The 19,185-nt window shown below is 39.8% G+C and overlaps 2 protein-coding genes and 2 non-coding genes across 8 annotated transcripts; all 4 read left to right on the top strand.

Annotated features, from left to right (window-relative positions):
• The first annotated feature begins 151 nt into the window (after positions 1-151).
• naca (nascent polypeptide associated complex subunit alpha) lies at positions 152-8,258 on the top strand. Of its 5 annotated transcripts, XM_078255439.1 has the most exons (9): positions 152-238; positions 831-905; positions 2,743-3,501; positions 6,033-6,118; positions 6,361-6,438; positions 6,540-6,686; positions 7,532-7,660; positions 7,758-7,880; positions 8,142-8,258. In XM_078255439.1, exons 2-9 carry the CDS (start codon positions 836-838, stop codon positions 8,154-8,156), a joined length of 1,407 nt encoding a protein of 468 aa, XP_078111565.1. In that variant the 5' UTR covers positions 152-238; positions 831-835; the 3' UTR covers positions 8,157-8,258. The 5 variants fall into 5 exon arrangements, with proteins under 5 accessions (XP_078111565.1, XP_078111566.1, XP_078111567.1 ...); XM_078255440.1 differs by lacking the exon at positions 2,743-3,501; XM_078255441.1 differs by lacking the exon at positions 2,743-3,501 and having other exon boundaries at positions 828-905.
• Positions 6,193-6,266, top strand: LOC144521423 (small nucleolar RNA SNORD59). Its single transcript, XR_013502322.1, has one exon. It is a non-coding gene; the product is annotated as a small nucleolar RNA SNORD59 (small nucleolar RNA).
• Positions 7,995-8,068, top strand: LOC144521422 (small nucleolar RNA SNORD59). The gene has a single exon (XR_013502321.1). It is a non-coding gene; the product is annotated as a small nucleolar RNA SNORD59 (small nucleolar RNA).
• A 4,218-nt stretch (positions 8,259-12,476) lies between the features above and the next one.
• ptges3b (prostaglandin E synthase 3b (cytosolic)) lies at positions 12,477-17,055 on the top strand. Its single transcript, XM_078255436.1, has 8 exons — positions 12,477-12,653; positions 14,070-14,183; positions 14,351-14,420; positions 14,541-14,639; positions 14,809-14,898; positions 15,657-15,725; positions 15,900-15,927; positions 16,034-17,055. Coding segments are annotated over exons 1-8 (492 nt in total). The 5' UTR covers positions 12,477-12,651; the 3' UTR covers positions 16,054-17,055.
• The last annotated feature ends 2,130 nt before the right edge of the window (positions 17,056-19,185 follow it).

The raw sequence follows: 19,185 nt of genomic DNA, 5'->3' as shown, positions 1-19,185 counted from the left end.
TACAAATATTTAAAATTGTAACGTAATTTTGGTTTAGTAAAATGCGTTTTTCTCTAGAAGTTAAACTCCTTTATTATGTGCTGTATGTGGATCTGAGTATAATTTATATGGTAAACATATCACTCATTGTGCCTTTAAACAACCCGGAAGAAGAAGACCGCTCTGAACAGGATATTACCGTGAAACTGAGGTCAGAATTTCTCTCTCACAGCCATCTTGGATATAACGTCCCGAGTCGGTGAGTGTCTCCGTTGAAAATCCAACATCATCCAGCCGTTTTTCACTTATTACCGTCTGTATTAAACGTTTCATGCCTTAAAGTAAAGTAGTGTCATCAAGCTGGTACAGATATTGGTTCTTTTTTGTCCCTCTCTTCAGTGATATATGTGCCGTTGTACCACCGATTACCTGCTCAAAATGGGGGAACATGACTTCCAGTTTACTAGCAGCCTGTCAGGGCCGCAGTGAGCTGACAAGTGGTGTTAGGTTGATCTGTGTGACAACTTTAAATTTGAGTAAAAAGCGATGGTGTGACTCTTGTCGTTAGCTTTCCTCTGTTGAGGCTGTCAGACGCAGTTAGTTAAATGTTTCTTCACAAGAGAGTAACGTTAAAGACTAGGCTAAAGCATGGGCTCCGTCACCTGTTCAACTTACGTTAGCTATAACGTTAACAACTGCAAGTCAGTGTCTGAATCGGCTAACTAGTCCCTGCTAACGTCAGTGATCCATTAAGTGTCCCACGTCTTGCCTAAATTAGTTTTACACCACTAGCCAGTAACGTTAGTTTTTAAGACTTAGCTTAAGCTAATAAACTGCCTTTTCCTCAGCAGCAACCATGCCTGGTGAAGCTACAGAAACTGTCCCAGTCACAGAGCAGGAGATGCAGCAGCCTCAAGTGGAGACCGGTTCGTATATTTTACCTTACATAAATGTGCATGCAATAATGCATATTAAACAATGGGGTCCTGGAACTCAAGGAATGTAAAAATATTTTCCTTGCTGGAACTCAAAGAATGGGTGAATTGTTAAGCAAATTTCCTTCGGGATGAATGAAGTATCTATCCATCTATATCTATCTATGGAAGGGAATTTTTAAGTAAGGGACAATATTGATGATTGGACAATTATTTGGCTCAGGGAGTTGTCTCAGCTGGCTGGACATTGAGTTGATGTAACAGGTGATGGTTGTTTTGACTGTCCCCAGCCTTGTGTTGGGACGTTTGTCACCATAGTTTACCCACTGCAGGATCTGCAGTGGTGGTGTTGCGTGCCTTGATTTGAAAAGAGTAATCCAGGACCCCCCTCTTTTTATTTACACAAACTCACAATGGTATGTGCGATGACTTGCACTGACAACTGGATTTAGCCCACGATGCATGGTGTTGAGTGGTTTTCCCTGTGCACACTAAATGCCTTGAAAACCCACTTTATGTAGATTTGTTGTCTGGCACAGATCATTGTGTTGCATGTTTATTTTAGCCTGACGGTAACATCTTATTGTAGGATAATTATTACCTTTTTTAGGGATTTAATTTAAACGCAAGCTATGTTTTTAGGGTAATAATGCTTGTAAGTACTTTTCTCAAGTTTGGTTATACTGGCATGTAAATATAGTTTAATGAAAATGTACATCTTTTGATCAGTTAGCATGTTGTACATGGGGCTCTTTTGACCCAAAATGAGACGATATCTGGTTAATAAAGTGAAAAATGGATTTCTCTGAAGCACGGATTGTCATATCCTGGATGTGTTGCATTTGTCAGAGCGGGTGTTGCATAAACATTTAATTTGTATTAAACAGTGGCTCATAACTACTATTCAGCATAATTCTCCAATTGTGTACTACACAGGTTTTTATACTTTTTTGTCACTTTTCACCAGTCTATGTAAACAAGTGTTTTCCTCCAGAAATAGGTCTGTATGTGGGTGATGTGCTTGCTCAGGGTTGGGGCAGGGACTTTTATACCAACAGATTAGTTGCAGCAGTGGAACTTGTTTGCACTTATTTTGGACTTAACATCACATTATCCATAAACGAACTCCATGGCCAAAAAAAACCCCCCAGAGCAGTTCAGATGACATCTGAGAAGGAAAGATGTCTCATTTCAATGAATGCCTTTCCTTGATGACAAAGGTAGGGGCAAATACTAATGCAGCATCAACCGCAGATGAGTCCGTACCAACACTACTCGAAATAAGGGCAAGTGTTGGGTCATTATTTCATAGGGATTGAGTTTGTGTTGGCATTTTCTCACACTACTCTATTAATGCTGACAAATGCTCTCATTTTGAAAAAAAGGTCTTTTGAAATGGATTGCAATGTGAATCCATAGATTTCACCACAAAGCAGTATAATAATATAATATACACATACTGTACTGTCTAATTCAAGGTTTTAGTTAGTCGATAGATTTCTTATTTTCATACATAGCTGTGCATAGATCCTCTAGTGTTTATTTCACATATGGACACTGCATGAAGTTTGAGACATGGGGTTATTTCTTTCTTTTACGTAATGCACCAAACACTTTCCCTTCTTTTACTTTGGTAAAACGCAAGCCAAGCGACATTAAACTTCTCACACTCGTATTTTCTGTTCACGTGTGGAGCACGTTTTCTTTTCCACTTCACGGTGTAGTCATGAAGCTCTTAAAATTTGCGTTGAAGTAGAATTGCTCGCCAAACTACTACTGTGATTGCCCTTCCCCCTGTTACTCTTGTTGCTTAATCTTCCTTAATCAGCTGTAGGAGTAGTGAATTCTTCTGCTCCTACTGAGGTGGCTGTTCCTGAGATGGCCATTCCTGCGAGCAAGGCAATCCCACTGGAGAATCCTCCAGAAACCTCTGTTCCAGCTCAAGAGATAGTCTCCCCTGAAGAAGCTAGCATTCAGACTACTGGTGATCAAGCAAATGGTGTAGCTGCTGGTCAAATGACCATGCAAACTAAAGAGACTGGGTTGGCGGCAACATCTGTCTCAGAGCAAGAGGCAACTGCTGACCCAGCCGGTGCTTCAGTTGACACGCCAGTTCCTCTAGAGTCAGTGCCTTCTGGTGAGACTCCCATTGTTTCCTCAGAAGGACCACCCACTCATGAAGAAGCCGTTTCGTCTGTGAAGGTACAAAGTCAGGAGTCTGTTGCTGCTGAGGAATCAGACAGCCAAGAGGTTGAGCAGATTTCTGTTGAAGTGGAGGCCTCTGGAGGCAAGCCCAGTGCAGTGCTAGAAGAAATTCCCAATGATCCGAAACCATCTGCTGACGAAGACGTCGTTGCAAACTGTGAAGATGTGAAGGCCACTAATGCCCCAAAGACTGAGGTAGAAAACTTAAAGAATCTTTGCCTGGTCGCAGCTCAAGACGAAGTATTGCCTGGTGATAATGTCGCCGTGGGTACTCAAAATGAAGAACTTGACAAGAAAGCTGTTAGACTTCTCTCCAAGGCCATTCAGTCAAAGGAGTCCTCCAAATGTGGAGGCCCACCTCTTTCAACTCGCCACCTGTCAGGTTGGTTTATCCTGAAAAGCAGGCGCACCCCTCTCCCCACTTTGTCGCGATCATTTGAATGCACCTTTTTTTAACTGGGTTGGGCATATGTATTCGCAGGTGGTAACATGAGTGGATATTTGTATCCATTCTTATATTGATTTAGACATATTTCAGAGGAAATGCCTAATTGTACTTGAGTTTAATTGTACAGGAAGTTTATTTTTCTCAGCCAGGTGTCAGGTCAGTTCTACCTTGAAGCACCAGTTCAGTGATAGCTGGTGCATTTATGCACTAGCTAATGTGCAAGGGCGGTATTTCGTGATGTGCATTGCAAATATGATTTTCCCTTTTTGTCCTAAGTGCATTCTCACTAAATTTAGAATGTGGTTTTCTGTGTGGAAGTAAGTAGTATGGTCTGCATTTTGAGTGTTTTGCATCAAACTAAAGCTAGGCAGGTGTGTCTTCTTCCTAACCCTAAGCAAGGAGATTGAGTCTTGGTTTGGTCATAATTTAATCCGCATGAGTAAGACTTCGCCTTCTCCTGTCAAAAGATTTAAAAGTGATTTTTCTATTCAGCTACACCTCCTGCCCCAGCTTCCACCCAGAAACCTCAGGCAGCTTCTGGCCCTGCAAAGCCCAAAGGCAAAGATGCCAAGAATGTGCAGGGTTCCTCTGCCCCAAAGGCTGTTCCTGGCAGAAGAAAACGTTCCTCCATGTCTGCCTCTTCCTCTTCTCCCACCTCACCAAAATCTACTTCTTCCACTACCCCCCTTTCACCTGTGCCATCTCCCTTAGCTACCTCACCTGGCCTCGCTGGTCAGGCAAACCGCTTCACTCCGAAAGTTGTCAAGGCTGGCAAACAAGGAAAAGCTAAGAAAGGAGAGGCATTTGTGACTGCTCCTGCTCCTTTGGAGTGCAAGGTCACACTAGCAAATGAAAACCAGGTAGAGGCTAGCCCTAAGCAAACTGTAGTTGAAGCTAAATCTGCCCCAGTTGAGCCAAACAAACCCCCAGCAGCTGCTTCAACTCCTGTTGCAGCACCAGCTGCTTTTAAAGTTACCTCAGTGCCTCCTTTGGCAGCTCCCGTTTCGTTTTCCAATGCTCTTACCTCTAGCCCTCTTGCATCAGTTGAAGTTAAGACCGCTCAATCAAAAGCTGCTCCGGTTATTGCAGCTGCTGATGATGATCTCCCTCCACTTATCCCACCTGAGAAGCCAATTAAAATGCCAGAACCTGTACCCACTGTAGAGGTGAAGGTAACATCCAAGCCCAAGATGGATATTGAGCCTGTTAAGGTTGTCGCAGCAGCGATGGTTAAATCTGCACCTGTTGAAAGTGCTAAAGTTGTTGCTGAAGCCTCAACTGCAGCTGTTGAGGCTGCTAAACCAGCTCACATTGAAGCTCCTAAAACAGCCCCAGCCAAAATTGAGGCTGTTAAGGCCCCCCAAAGCAAACCTTCTCATGAGCCAGCTGCTGTGGCAAAACCTGCTCATGTGGAGACTGCTAAGCCAGCTGATGTGGCAAAACCTGCTCATGTGGAGGCTGCTAAGCCAGCTGATGTGGCAAAACCTGCTCTTGTGGAGGCTGCTAAGCCAGCTGCTGTGGCAAAACCTCCTCCTGTGGAGGCTGCTAAGCCAGCTGCTGTGGCAAAACCTGCTCCTGTGGAGGCTCCCAAGCCAGCTGCTGTGGCAAAACCTGCTCCTGTGGAGGCTCCCAAGCCAGTAGCAGAACCTAAACCAGCTACCGCTGAGGTTACCAAGCCAGCCCCTGTGTTAGGTGCTAAGCCAGTCATTGAGGCTGAATTGTTTAAGGCAGCACCAGCCCCAGCTCCCTTTAAACTCACATTTGCTGAGGCAGTTGCAAAACCTGCCCCTGTTAAACCTGAGGTTGAGGTAATCGGTAAAACCCCTTCTGAATCCGTCTCAACACCCAAACCTGTCCCCACACCTGCTAAAGCCCCAGTCAAGGTGGAGCCTGTGATCAAGAACGACAAGGGTATTTTCTTTCTTTCTTTTGTGCAATCTGTTTTTTCAACTCTCACTGCGTTGCAACTGGGAACTGCTCAGAGGCTTAAATATGTTGTTCTCTTAAAAAGCCATGGTTGTGAGGTATACGTTAATTTGAAACTATCTTTTCTTAAAGATGCAACCTAGTTAACATGAACGCTCCTATTTTTGGAAACCGTTTTCTTGCATATGGTCAGCATTGTTGTGCAGTTTCATGTGTGAAATGATAGGGATTTTTTTAGTCCGTGAAGATGTCTAGTGGCGGTCTAGTCAATGTGGCATTGGATAGGAGGGTATCGTTGTCAACATAATTTAGAGTACACATCAGTTAAGATTTGAAGTTAAATAGCTCTGCAAGTTTTCAACAGGTTTGGTGGGTGTATGTTCATCTCAGGTCACAACAAACCTACTGTATTTGGAATCTCTATTACTTGCCTATTTTTATTCCCCAGGATTGATGCCACACATTTTCATAATGACTTGCAAGCATACATGTATGTAATAGTTTGCATGTTGTGACTAACTTGATTTCTGGTTCTGTAGGATCCGGTACAGAGTCAGACAGCGATGACTCAGTCCCTGAGCTGGAGGAACAGGACTCTGCACAGACACAGACACAGCAAGCTCAGGTGAGAGTTCAGTCTGGTCTTGAATACCGTCTACTTGAACCGAAACCCTTTTTGAAGGGAGGTTTGTCTTTTACTCTTCAGTGATGATTTATACAGTGACTTTCGTTCTTCTGAGCCTACTGAAGCCAGCCTTTCTGTCCTGAGAAGAGAGAGTGTCTGCACAATGACGAAAACCTAAAAGTCTAAAATTCCTCAGCCTACATTTATTGTTGACATATGGATGAATATTCTGTGTCTTGCAGCTTGCGGCAGCTGCCGAAATAGACGAGGAACCTGTCAGCAAAGCCAAACAGAGCCGCAGTGAAAAGAAAGCACGAAAGGTAATGCTCTTACAGTGTTATGGTAATAACACTATAAGGTAATTTGCTTCCTTTTGAAGGTCAAAATTGGCCACATTTGTAAAATGACTTGTTTAATGCAGGCGATGTCGAAGCTTGGTCTCAGGCAGGTAACGGGGGTCACCAGGGTCACCATTCGCAAGTCAAAGAACATCTTGTTTGTCATTACCAAACCAGACGTCTACAAGAGCCCTGCATCAGACACATACATCGTCTTCGGTGAAGCTAAGGTATGTAGCAAACAACTATACTAGTCATCAAGTATAGTAATTACACTTGTCTTACTGTCCTGTCTAGTCTTAACTTGTTATAAAGGCCCAGACACACAGAGCCAACAGCCAAAGTCAGCAGAAAAGGCAGTTGGGTTGGGCTGATCAGTCTCCCCAAAATGGTCAAAAAAGTGCCTCGGAACACACCAAAGCAACAAGATGTAATACGTCTCCATAACAGCAGGCGGCGCTAATCTGTATTGTCGCCCAAAAATGAAAACCGGCAGCTGACGTGGGTCTTGTTTCTCCGGAAATTCAAAGACAGACTGTCATGGCGGCTTGTTCAGAATATGATCTCATATTGTACTAAAATAGTTCACCGGATCGTGTTTGTGAAAACATTTTAAGCGAGAAATAGGCCATGCAGTTGCTGAATCTGTCTTCATTTCAGATCAACAAAGGTCAGTTTAAAAGACTTTCGTCAGATTTTGAGAGATTCTAGTCACACTCATTCCGCTCCCCGTTTCCGGGTTAGCACTCTACCAATCAGATGGGTCATTTGAGTCCAACTGCTGACAGTGCCCGTCCCGCCGATTTATATATGTCAAATCGGACAAAATGAAGGATGACGGCCCTTTGGACGGACAACGGCACGGAACACACCGAGCAGACTCCAGTCACTGACCTCGCCAGACTGTCCGACGGCCGATTATCGGCTCGGTGTGTCTGGGCCTTAAGGCAGCAGGCTACTGATTAAAAGATCCAAGTAATGATAACGTGAATCATCAAAATGGTACAAAATACTCTCAATTGAAAATTTTCTGCCCAATAATGTATTAATATCTTATTTTACTCTTGTTTCCTAGATCGAAGATCTTTCCCAGCAAGCCCAGCTGGCTGCCGCAGAAAAATTCAAGGTACAGGGAGAAGCTGTATCAAACATCCAGGAAAACACACAGACGCCAACAGTACAGGAGGAGAGCGAAGAAGAAGAGGTAAGATGCAGTTTTAATCAAGTGAAGATGGACACTTGCAAATATGCAGTTTTAACGTGTGAGAGATAAAAATTCACTACCCCCCTTTTTTTAATAGGTGGATGAGACCGGAGTTGAGGTCAAGGACATCGAACTCGTCATGTCACAAGCCAACGTGTCGCGGGCGAAGGCTGTACGCGCCCTGAAAAACAACAACAACGACATTGTCAATGCTATTATGGTAAGATTTCAGAAACTGAAAACTATAAATGGTAGTAAAATGGTTTGGAGTCTGTTCAATGGGCCATTTTAAATGGTTTGCTCAGATCTCTGTAGATACATGTGTATGTAAAACTCTTCAGTGATGAATAATACAGTGACTTTCGTTCTTCTGAATTTACTGAAGCCAACATTTCTGTCCTGAGAAGAGAGAAATTGTTTAAATTGTAGGAAAAAGCTCTTAAAAAATATCTTAACAAACCTTTTTTTGTTCCTTTTGCAGGAGTTGACAATGTAATGGGACCCTGGCAATAAAGGGTTGAAGAAAGGTTGCTGATTTAAGCTCGTTTATACAATTTATACCCAAGATGGAAATAAAGTTGTGGCTTGATAAAATGAATTCTCTGTTTTTGCACTTCATTGGGAAATGGGGCAGAGGGGTAGGGCAGGTGTCCCTTCAGGAGACTGAAATTACTAGAAATATTGAGAACCTTCCATATTTCCTTTTTTATAGGGGGTCACCATCCCAGCCTTCCATTGGACAGAACACCAGCTCATACAAAGTCCCAAGATTCAGACTAATGCTGAGATTTAAGCCTGTGATGGTGCTAAACACTGATTCACCATGATACCCTGTTAACACCTTAATCAATATGATTTCCATTGCCTTGAGCTAAACTTGACCATGAACACACTTGTCAGTGAATAGACATGTCTTCATCCAAAGTTGATCAGTTTTTAGAAAAGAATGAGGTATCTGTAACAGACAGCAGGTCACATCTCAATTTTCTCTTTTAAATAAATTAATAAATCTGAAAGGCCTTGAGATGGTTAGGAGTATGAAAAAGGACTGCTACACAAGTTTTTTTTTGGACTTGTCTATAATCTTTTTGTGTACAATTTTGGAAAGATTGACCTGGATTCAGTAAGTATTTATATGAAACCATAGAGTTTCAGGAGAGGTCTTTGAGCTTATATATATATATATATTTTTTTTTATATAGAGGTCCCACGTCAAAGGTTTTGAATGGGAGCCACAGGTTTGTGGTTAAGCCCTCTTTACAGTCGCCGTTCCCGACCTGTCGCGCACCAATGTGACGTCAAAATGACATAGATCTCGCTGGCGCGGCCACTATTTTTTTTCAGTAACGCACGACAAAGTGGAAACGGGAAGCGCGACAGGTCGGGCGCCATGAGAGTGCCGTAACTATTTATACTCGTGCGTGGTGGTTGCGACACTAGTTGCAGTCTTCTCCTGAACAGAGGTGGCGCAACTGAGGAAAGGCTACCGACGGACTAGAAGGGGAAAAAAAGGTAAACAATGGCGAAGAGAAGCACTTTGAACACTTCAGAATGTCTGCACAACGATTCGATGACCTACTTTGTCGGATCAAGCCTTTGATTCACCATAGAAGAACTCATCTTAACCCAGTAAGTTTACAAGAGAGACTTTCAATCACTCTGAGAATCCTGGCATCCGGTTGCCCTCGAACTCGTCTATGTTTCCGCTTTGTCGTGCGCACTTTAAATCCTGGCGCGCCAACGAGATCTACGTCATTTTGACGTCACATTGGCGCGCGACAGGTCGGGAACGGCGACTGTACAAAGGCCTTTAGGGTTAGGTGCCTTGAAGTCGACGGTGGCAGCGCTTCCTTGAAGTCGACGTTGGGGGCTTAAAATACCATCAAGCGGGTGACTCATAGTCCTACCAAGGTGCTGCACTATTCCACTGATCAACAGGTGGCTGTAACACCCCAAGATATGCAGCAATGTGCCAGTAAACGCAGGGAAGAAGACTGCAAGCTGGTAAACATGGATGTAAAACGTGCTGGGTTTAAACTGCTTTAAAAATACGCTTTGCAAATGTTTTATGAGGAAGTATTTTATTTCCACACCACTTTATACTTGGACTCCACTACATCTCGAGGGAAATATTGTACATTAAACTCCACTATGTTTGACAGCTTTAGTTACTTTACAAATTATTTATTTTTTGCACACAAAACATTTAGAAATAGTTCAAAAATGTCCCCGAATTGGCCCTCTGGTTTAATATGTCTATTTCATTCATAAAATAACTTTACAATGCGCAATGTGGTTGTACGTCAGTAGGCAACATTGAATTACGTCCCCCTTCCATTTAGCGCAGATGTTTTATTTTTTAGTCTGTGTTTATGTTGGCCTACTATTTTCTTTTTCCTTTTCCCCCTGTACTTGTGTAAAGCATTCTTGGGTTTCATGAAATGCGCTATATAAATCTAAGTTATTATTACATTAGTTGCTACAACAATCTGTTCATGCTTTAGCTCGTGACACAGTGACAGTGATACCCGGTTTAGCTCACAATACTTCCAAAGTAGGCTAAGTTACCGTATGCAACACTTGAAATGCAGCAATGCATCTGTAACATATTCTCTTATTGTAAATGAATGATTTTCTGTCTGACCAAAATATTCATTGCGACTATATGACCTCCTGGTAATACTAACTCAGTAATCTACAGTGGGTAATAAAGCACCGTAAGACCTTTATGACAGCAGGTATGATAAAAACACTACCACTTTTGTCCAAAGTGGCAGCTATAATCAACACAACTGAAAGTTACACATAGCCACTTTAAAGTGCTCATATTATGCTTTTTTGGATTTTTCCTTTCCCTTTATTGTGTTATATATCTTGTTTGTGCATGTTATAGGTTTACAAAGTGAAAAAGCCCAAAGGGACTTACCATCTCCAACAGAAAACACTGTTCACAAACTGCTCCAAACAGCTCTATTGTAGTCCAGTCTTTACTTCCGTGACAAATGTGCGGCACTTTGTAACACACGTTATAATGCTCGCCTAGCTGCTAGCGTGGCACGCCCTCATACTCTGCTTCTGACTGGCTAGTAGTCCTTACCTAGCTACTGCACATGTGCGACTCCTAACAAAGACGGAACAGAAGTGTGATGCCTCACTCTGTAGCTAAAACAAAGAACTCAACACACAGGGTGAAAAGAGGAGCTGCAGTAATGTGTAGTACAACAGAAATATGGTGTTTTTTGAAAATTAAGCCATGTAAACCTATTCTGATATAACCTCTAAATACAATTATGAACCTGAAAATGAGCATAATATGAGCACTTTAAGTAGGATCAGAATACTTCCTCCACCACTGGGTATAAGTAGCCCTTGTTTTTTAGTAGCCTACGTTGTGTGAACAAGCTCATCAAAAGTTAATTCTGTTGAAAGAGGGCGGCTGCACTAACTCCAAATTGTGAAAGGGATAAGTGTGGACAGCCATTTTGTTTCACAATCCTCTGATGTTGAGTCACTCTGTTAGAGAGATTGAGTCAAATTTCCACCATTGATGCAGCAGGGCCAAAGATACCCTGATTTTTAGTCCCTATTATATTGAGCTAAAAAAATGTATCCTTCTGTTTATGAGAGCCTCCTACATTTTTTTTAACCTCCACTCCCACAAGTGTGTAACACTGGCTATCAGTTAAAATCTGTAATCCCAAAATCCACGTTTTGGTGGTAAATCTAATCTCTTTGGGACTGTTGGTTGGACAAAACTAATGGAAAATCACATATTTGTCTTTTAACATATCTTACTATTGACTTGCTTTTTTTTTTTTTTTTTGATTTTATGGACTCTAATTGCCTAACTTTAAGTTCTTCTGTTTATCTAAAGTGCAGAGACTGGGTTTTCTCTACCTCCCATTTCGGTCCCAGATTTGGAGGTCAGATGGACTGATAGTCAGAAGGGTTAGTAGGCTAATTCACCCCCTCCCTCTTGCTGTCAGCTTCTTAGAGGGTTAATAAGCAAGTGATTCTACTCTGTTCATTCTCTCAGACTCTCATGATGAACTGAACCTTCTTTGCGCAAAGAATAAATACCTAAACTTTGTTGAGTGAAGCCTTATTTCAGATCTCACCTAGCCTAGGTACACACGATATTTGAATATGTCAGTTTGGTTTTTCACTATTTTTCTTACATTTTATATTAACCAAATGATTAATCCAGAAAATACTCGGCGGATTAATGTGGAGATGAATGATAATAAATATGACCAACATCGTCTTGCTTGCCTTTGTATTCTGTCTATAATTTTTCCAGTATAGTTTCTATTTTATTTCTATTCTTATTTTAGTTTTATATAACTCTTATTATTTATTTTATACTTTCTGAATTTTATTATGTCCTTGTGCTGCTGTGCCGAACTTCTCTTCAGGGGATCCACAAAGGCGTATCTAAACTTTTCTTTTCTATTTTCCATTCTTTTGTGTAATTATTTGAGATATGTTTAGGTGTTTCTTTGTCACGCCCTGGTAAATGCACTATTGATTGTACAAAAAAAATATATTATAAAGCCTTTTTATTGTTATTTTTCAAAGATTGCGTGCACAGCTGTCGTAAATATGTGTATTTCTTCTAACCTGAAATACTACCAGTTTCATCTGTAAATTGCTCTCATGATTCAGGTCATTTGAGGCGATCATACTGGGTGGTACGGAAACCATAGCAAATAAATTAATGTGTTTCACATCACGATTATACGGTGCCTCCTCCACATCACCCGCAGCTGTGGCTGAAAACTCTAGAAACGTCTAGTAGGTACGTACGCTCCAACTGCGTCAGTACTGTCATTCTCATCCTGGGATCCGCAAGAAGATCCGGAGTAGAGTACACAGGCTAGAGGCGTTTACATTGCTTGTTTGTGGACAGCATCCCTTATTTTTGCAGGCATCACCTTTCTTTTCAAGAGACTGTTTTACCTACGAAAAAGAAGCTCACTTCACGTCCAGACATGTAAGTTGTGGAAGGTAGCATGAGTGTACAACGGAGGGAAAGTGCGATAGCACAACCTGCTTTGCTAGTTAGCTAACGTTAGCCTTGCTTTTTACAATTGAAACATGCTTTTTCAAAGGCGGGAGGTTGGCCTTGCCTCAATGGACTATAAGCTAACGGCAACTCGCTACCTAGCTTGAATCTAGTAAATAACACAATGTTACATCGCAGTTATTGTGGCAGACCCGGTGTCCCCGCATTAGCTTAAAAAAACTGCTACTAATACTTAATGTATAGCATGGAGCAGTCGCACCGCATGGCTTAACTAACAGCGTTGTTAGCATGGCTAGCCAAGCTAATAGTGTTCATTGAACGACTTCGTCTAGAAGGCTATCACTAGATTAGCATCAGGTCTGTGTTGGAAGTCATGATTTCAGCATTATAAAGAAAACGCAGGATCTGCATGTCGATCTGCATGTTTGCAATTTAATTGCGAAGTTGTGAAGGGAGTGAGCAACGTTAAATCAACATTTTATATATAACGCACTGCCTTGATTAGTCCACGCTAATGTGTAAGAGGATTTGGCTCAGTTCAATGCCAGGAGAAATACCGTGTCGTTAAATATACAGAAGAAGAAATTGCTACCACTCATGTAGTTCACGGAAAAGAAATATTAACTTATCAATAAACAGAAGTCACTGAGTCGTTATTGATTAATGTTGTACAACTGACCTGTATCTGTGCTGGAAGTCTCTCATTAACCACACATCATTTAATACGTTTTTTTTTTTTTTTATCTTTTGTGCAGTGGGGTAAAAAACAATGGATTCTTCCATGTTCTTCTCTTGTAACTACTCCTGTATAATTAGACTGAGCTTGAATTGAGCAATAATTATTTGATGGTGAACTTGGGATATTAGTCTCACCCAGGATTTTAATTAATTGAGCATGCTTATGTTTGCAGCTACAAGGTAAAACTATTACAATATGCAACAATATTCATCATATGAAGGGAAATCTGAGCCGAACCCACCAAAAACATCTTCTTAATTTAGCTTTTCATGTTTTAGCATGTGCAGATGTTTCACTTTTGAGGGTTTTTGATACAGGAGCACACAGTAACTGGATGCTGTGTGGCAACCTGATACATAGGCTTTTTGATGCCTAAAGACTAACTCCCACCTGTCACCAGCACTGGTGACATGTATTATGTATTTTTTATGCAAGTTGTGGGTCTGATAAGCTGTACTGCCATGCAAATAGGACCGGTTAGGCATTGTTTTTAACCGGATCCTAACATTTTGTTCAAAGCTCAGAAGGTATCAAGAGTTGTACTTTGAATGGGTTTTGTGAATTACAACTGGCTACACAATTTGTCAGAACTATTTAGACTGTTTACACATGTTGATGTTTTGATGACCTCCGTTTCTTTACAGGCATCCAGCAACTGCCAAGTGGTACGATAGGAGGGATGCCGTTTTTATAGAGTTCTGTGTGGCAGACAGCAAAGACCTTAAAATCAATTTTGATAAAGCAAAGTGTGGTTTCAGGTATGTTTTTTTTTGTCTCTTGTTGGTTGTCCGTAAAGCCCTCAAGTTGTATTTAAACATGAATTTCTTGTTAAATGTATTGTTGGTTCTGCTTTGTATTTTTGGTGAGTAACGTGGTTGTATTTTATTTCCCCCAAAATAAGTGTCATTTATTTTTTTCCACACAGTTGTGTTGGAGGAACAGACAACGTCAAACATGAGAATGAAATAGACCTTTTTGAAGCCATCGACGAAAATGTAAGTTACACTGAATCGTTGCAGTGATTAATATTACTTTCGAACCGTATTGCAAATTGCATTGTACAAAATGCAGACTAAAACTTCTTACATATTTATTTTCTTTCCACCTCAACGCAGGAATCCAAACATAAACGCACAGATCGCTCAGTGTTGTGCTATTTACGAAAAGCACAGCCAGGGAAGCCATGGCCGAGGTTAACAAAAGAGAAGGCTAAGGTCAGTTAAACACAAACACGGTCATTTAATGTAAAGGACAGTTTGTATCCTACATTTATTTGAAATGCTAACCGTTAATAGTATGATACAGTTAACAGTACGATACAGTTAATGTATGCACAATTTTAGAATGTCCTAAATGAGAAATCACTGTTTTGTGTGTTCACAGCTGAGTTGGCTCAGTGTCGACTTCAACAACTGGAAAGACTGGGAGGATGACTCGGATGAGGAGATGGGCAACTTCGATCAATTCTCAGATGTAAGCAATAAACATTGATAAGTATGGGGGAAGTAATTCATAATTTGCTCTGAAGAGGTACATTTTAGGAATTAAAAGGGTTTTCTAAATAGTTTTCTCAGCTTTTAATACCATCAGTCAAAGTCACAAACACGCCCACCTAAAGAAACTACACATGGCATTTTGCCAAGGCCCAAAATGTATGCTTTAAAGAATGTGGGCAGAAGTCCTAATTCAATTCAATGTGATATTTGTATTTTTTAATATAACTTAATAATTCACCATTGGTATAAAAGTTAAGTACAGATTTCAGGGTAAAAAAATAAATGGCAGCATCCCTGGTTCCTGAAACATGGTTGCATGTCATTCCCCACCTTTCTACTCCCTCATCTTCTGTCTTCTTTTCACTGGTCACCCTCTGTTGAAGGCATACAATACCCCTAAAATAATTATTAGGAAAAAAAAGAGGGGGGAAATGCCAGTGGTGTTGAATTGGTACTTGCTATTGGCCAATAATAGAAATACCGTAATAGGAGAGGAAAAAGTGAGATTGACGTATCTCTACAATCTAGTGTTTGCCAGTTCTTATACTTATTTATAGAAAAATGTAATTCACAGTACAGCTCTGTAATTTAATCATTCTGTGTGCCAGTTTGACTTATGAACCAAACTTAAACTGAGAAAGATTCAAAAGATTTTCCAGATTGATGTCTTTTGCAGTAGCATCATTTTGTTTAATAATTAACTCCTTAATATTTAATTTTGGTTAAATATTACAGATGATGAACAACATGGGAGGGGAGGATGACCTGCCTGATCTAGACGGTGCAGATGACGGTGCAGATGATGTAAGAATCCTTTTTTATTTCTAAGCATTAATCTTCTATTCAGCAATAATAATAAAAAACAAAACAAAAAACTGATCATCAATCAGATGTTAATCAGTGTCGGTAAGGCTGTCATGTTATTGTGAACAATTAAATCAGTTATAGTGTGTAACATTTTTCAACCTTATCTTCTAGGATGAGTCTGCAGATAGCGATGATGAGAGTAAGTATTTATGAGCCAATTACATATGTAAATGAGCCCTTCCATTTTTGATAAGTTTGTTGTGATGTAAGGTTTAATGTTATTTCTGTTCCACTTTACTCTTTAGAAATGCCAGATTTGGAATAGAAGACTGTAAGACTCTGGAAAGAAAATGGAAGAACATAGGGCAAGAGGAATCATAACAAATGTATATCTTGAAATTGAAGGCAGTGACCAACAACTGTACATATGAGTCAGTAGCCATATTTAAATCCATAGCCTCAGCTCAAAACTCTTGACTGATCAGTACACTGAAGATTGATATGCATGGTATTGTACAGAGCAGCTATCTCCACTTCCATTTGCTGTACTGCACCTTTTTGGGTATCTTGTTTTACTGTTAAATATTACAAGTAAGCACACATCATTTGTTGGAAAAGCTGTCTAGTTGTCCTAAACTGAGCAATACGTGTTAACAGGTTTACAATTTGTTTTCAAATAAATTGTGGTTTAAAATGATTAGGCCCACCCATTCCCAATGTTGTGGTTTTCAGTAAGTCAACCGGTGTCGTTTCTCTTGATTTTAAAAAGACACTAGCTATGTACATCATACAAATTGGATGCATTTACTGATTGGGTTCCTCTAAAGCCTTCCATGTCCCGTGAATTGGATATCCAGGGAGCCAGTCTTTTGTTTCTGTGGCTTAACCTTCCAGCCTACATGTTTCCCTTTACTTGTTTTAATGTTTATGAAATTGGAATATTCTGAAATCATTGCAGCATCTTCCCAGTTTATAACCTACTTTGTTAATCTGAATGGATTCCACATATTTAGTATCTTTACAGTTCCTCCACACCCTCCTAACATGCACACTCATGTTAAACTGCAGAAGTAAGGTGAAATGTTTTGCAACTGATAACGTGGCTTGAAGCTTGGTTGGTCCTTAGCATCATGTGGTTTGTTGCTATTCCCCGGGTTATTTCCGTTTGTTCTTCTAGAATGATCCCCCTCTCGGTGAGGGCTTGTTGAACGATATGGTGACGTGTAATGACCAAATTACATTTGCACTGTCAATAAAATGTAAGGGGAGACCAATGTTGAATTTTTTTTTATTGTCTACATCTTTCTAATAAACTGTTTAAGAATCATTTTAAATGCCTTTTTTCTTAGATGACATTTGACTTGTTTTATTAATTTTACATTAATACAAAGTGTGCTTATGTTTTGAAAATTGGTAATTTTTGACAGAATATATCATTATTGGGGGGAGTTGTGGGAGCAAGTTCAGCTTCTAACCTGGCTATTGTGGCAATATCCCACAAACACCCTCATCAGTACATTTATTTCCAATAAAATATTTTGGCTAAAATATTAACCATTAAAAAGGCAACCGAAGCAGCCTACAGTCATGCTTTATTGACACTTTAGCTTGAACCTTGTTCTCTTGTAATATTTGAGAATTGTTTTAAGATTGGTTACCATCAGAGAATATTACTGAATTGTACAGAGATAGTTTGGTATGGCATACAGTAGTGCTCATAAATTTATAAACCCATGCTAAAGTTGACTAAAAACTGGAATAAAAAAAAATCATCTTTTGGAAATTGATCTTATTTCCTTAATTAAAAAAAATTAGGAAAAATCCAACCTTTAAGGACACCAATTTTCTTTGTGAATGAATAATGTATCGTAAATAAATGTTCTTCTTAAAATACAGGGGGACATAAGTAAGTACACCCCTATGTTAAATTCCCATAGAGGCAGGCAGGTTTTTATTTTTAAAGGCCAGTTATTTCATGGATCCAGGATACTATGATCCTGAAGTTCCCTTGGCCTTTGGAATTAAAATAGCCCCACCAGCTATTAGGCTAACTGAAATAAAACCATGCCAATCTCTAGGTATGGTGAACGGTATGTGATGATGTGGAACTATTTTAATTCCAAAGGCCAAGGGAACTTTATCAGGATGCATAGTATCCTGGATCCATGAAATAACTGGCCTTTAAAAATAAAAATCTGCCTGCCTCTATGGGAATTTAACATAGGGGTGTACTTACTTATGTCCCCCTGTACTTATTTATATGTTGATTATGATTATTCATTCACAAAGAAAATTGTGTCCTTGGATTTTTCCAATTTTTTTTAATTAAGGCATTAAGATCAATTTCCAAAAGATGATTTTTTTATTGCTCTTTTTAGTCAACTTAAGCATGGGTTCATGAACTTATAAACACCACTGTATTGATAATGAAATTGTTTTCATACAATACTGCCCCTATTTATGTTAAAAATCAAAAGTAGTTTTTAAACTTGTATTTAATAGAGTAATATACTTATAATACAGTTTTTCTGCTTGAGTACTATCTGTGTTGTAACTTTAACACTCCTATTTCGGTGCTAGGACCTAGAAACATGCAGGTCTGCATGCTCCTCGGCCCAGAATATAAGTGTACTTCCTATTCAGGACCGATTTCCTCACTGTCATTTCCGAGAAGGTGACTGTAATTTGCAATACTAGTTTCCTGCCTGTACCCATTAAAATAAAAGCGTAGAGTTGACGGTCGTTTTGTACCTTTAAGAGTACTGACTGTGGAATGGATTTTCACTACTTTATTTAAACCTGCTTCCATAACTATAATCAAACCTGGTAAGAATAAAATACGTTTTTTGGAAGAAGAAAAAAAAAATCCCTAACTGGTAATTTAAAAAAGGTACATCAAATACAGATTTGAAATTAGCTGACTAGCTATAAACTCACATCAGTGTTAACATTAGCCATTAACCACTTTTGTTACTGTTTAACAGCGGTGAAAAGTAACTAAATATATCTACTCAAGTACTTTAAGGAATACTTCACCCTCAAAATGATCTTTGTATATTAGTTACTCACCCCATGTTACCTTGAATTCTTAAAAAAGAATCAAAAAAGTGATAGTAGGTGAAGCAATTGGGGGCCACGACAAGATTTTTTTTTCTTCAGTTTTTGGATCCGTTAACCGTGGGGGCATGTGAGAAAAAACATTTTCATTCAAGAATTCACAGGATGAGTAATTGATATGAATGATCATTTTGAGGGTGAAGTATTCCTTTAAATATAGTTCTACGGTATTAGTATTGTAGGCTAATTCACACGAGTATTTTATTGTTATGCTACTATGCTACTATGCTGCTAAAAATGTACTCGACATTTCAGATACTGTTGTACTCCACTACTGTATTTGACAGTTGTTACTTACGTATATTAATATATAATAAGCATAATGATAACGTTTTTAATA

Source organism: Sander vitreus, chromosome 7 (assembly GCF_031162955.1).
Source record: "Sander vitreus isolate 19-12246 chromosome 7, sanVit1, whole genome shotgun sequence".
In the NCBI taxonomy this organism is placed as follows: Eukaryota; Metazoa; Chordata; class Actinopteri; order Perciformes; family Percidae; genus Sander; species Sander vitreus.
This window is presented reverse-complemented; position numbering and strand designations above follow the sequence as displayed.

Excerpts from the sequence above, each read along its gene's own strand:
- naca (XM_078255437.1), top strand. The coding sequence starts at position 836 with ATGCCTGGTGAAGCTACAGAAACTGTCCCAGTCACAGAGCAGGAGATG. Across the intron at positions 906-2,742 it reads GCAGCCTCAAGTGGAGACCG|CTGTAGGAGTAGTGAATTCT; the intron begins GTTCGTATATTT and ends TTCCTTAATCAG. Across the intron at positions 3,502-4,059 it reads TTCAACTCGCCACCTGTCAG|CTACACCTCCTGCCCCAGCT; the intron begins GTTGGTTTATCC and ends TTTTCTATTCAG.
- ptges3b (XM_078255436.1), top strand. Across the intron at positions 14,899-15,656 it reads ACTTCGATCAATTCTCAGAT|ATGATGAACAACATGGGAGG; the intron begins GTAAGCAATAAA and ends TAAATATTACAG. Across the intron at positions 15,928-16,033 it reads TGCAGATAGCGATGATGAGA|AAATGCCAGATTTGGAATAG; the intron begins GTAAGTATTTAT and ends TTTACTCTTTAG.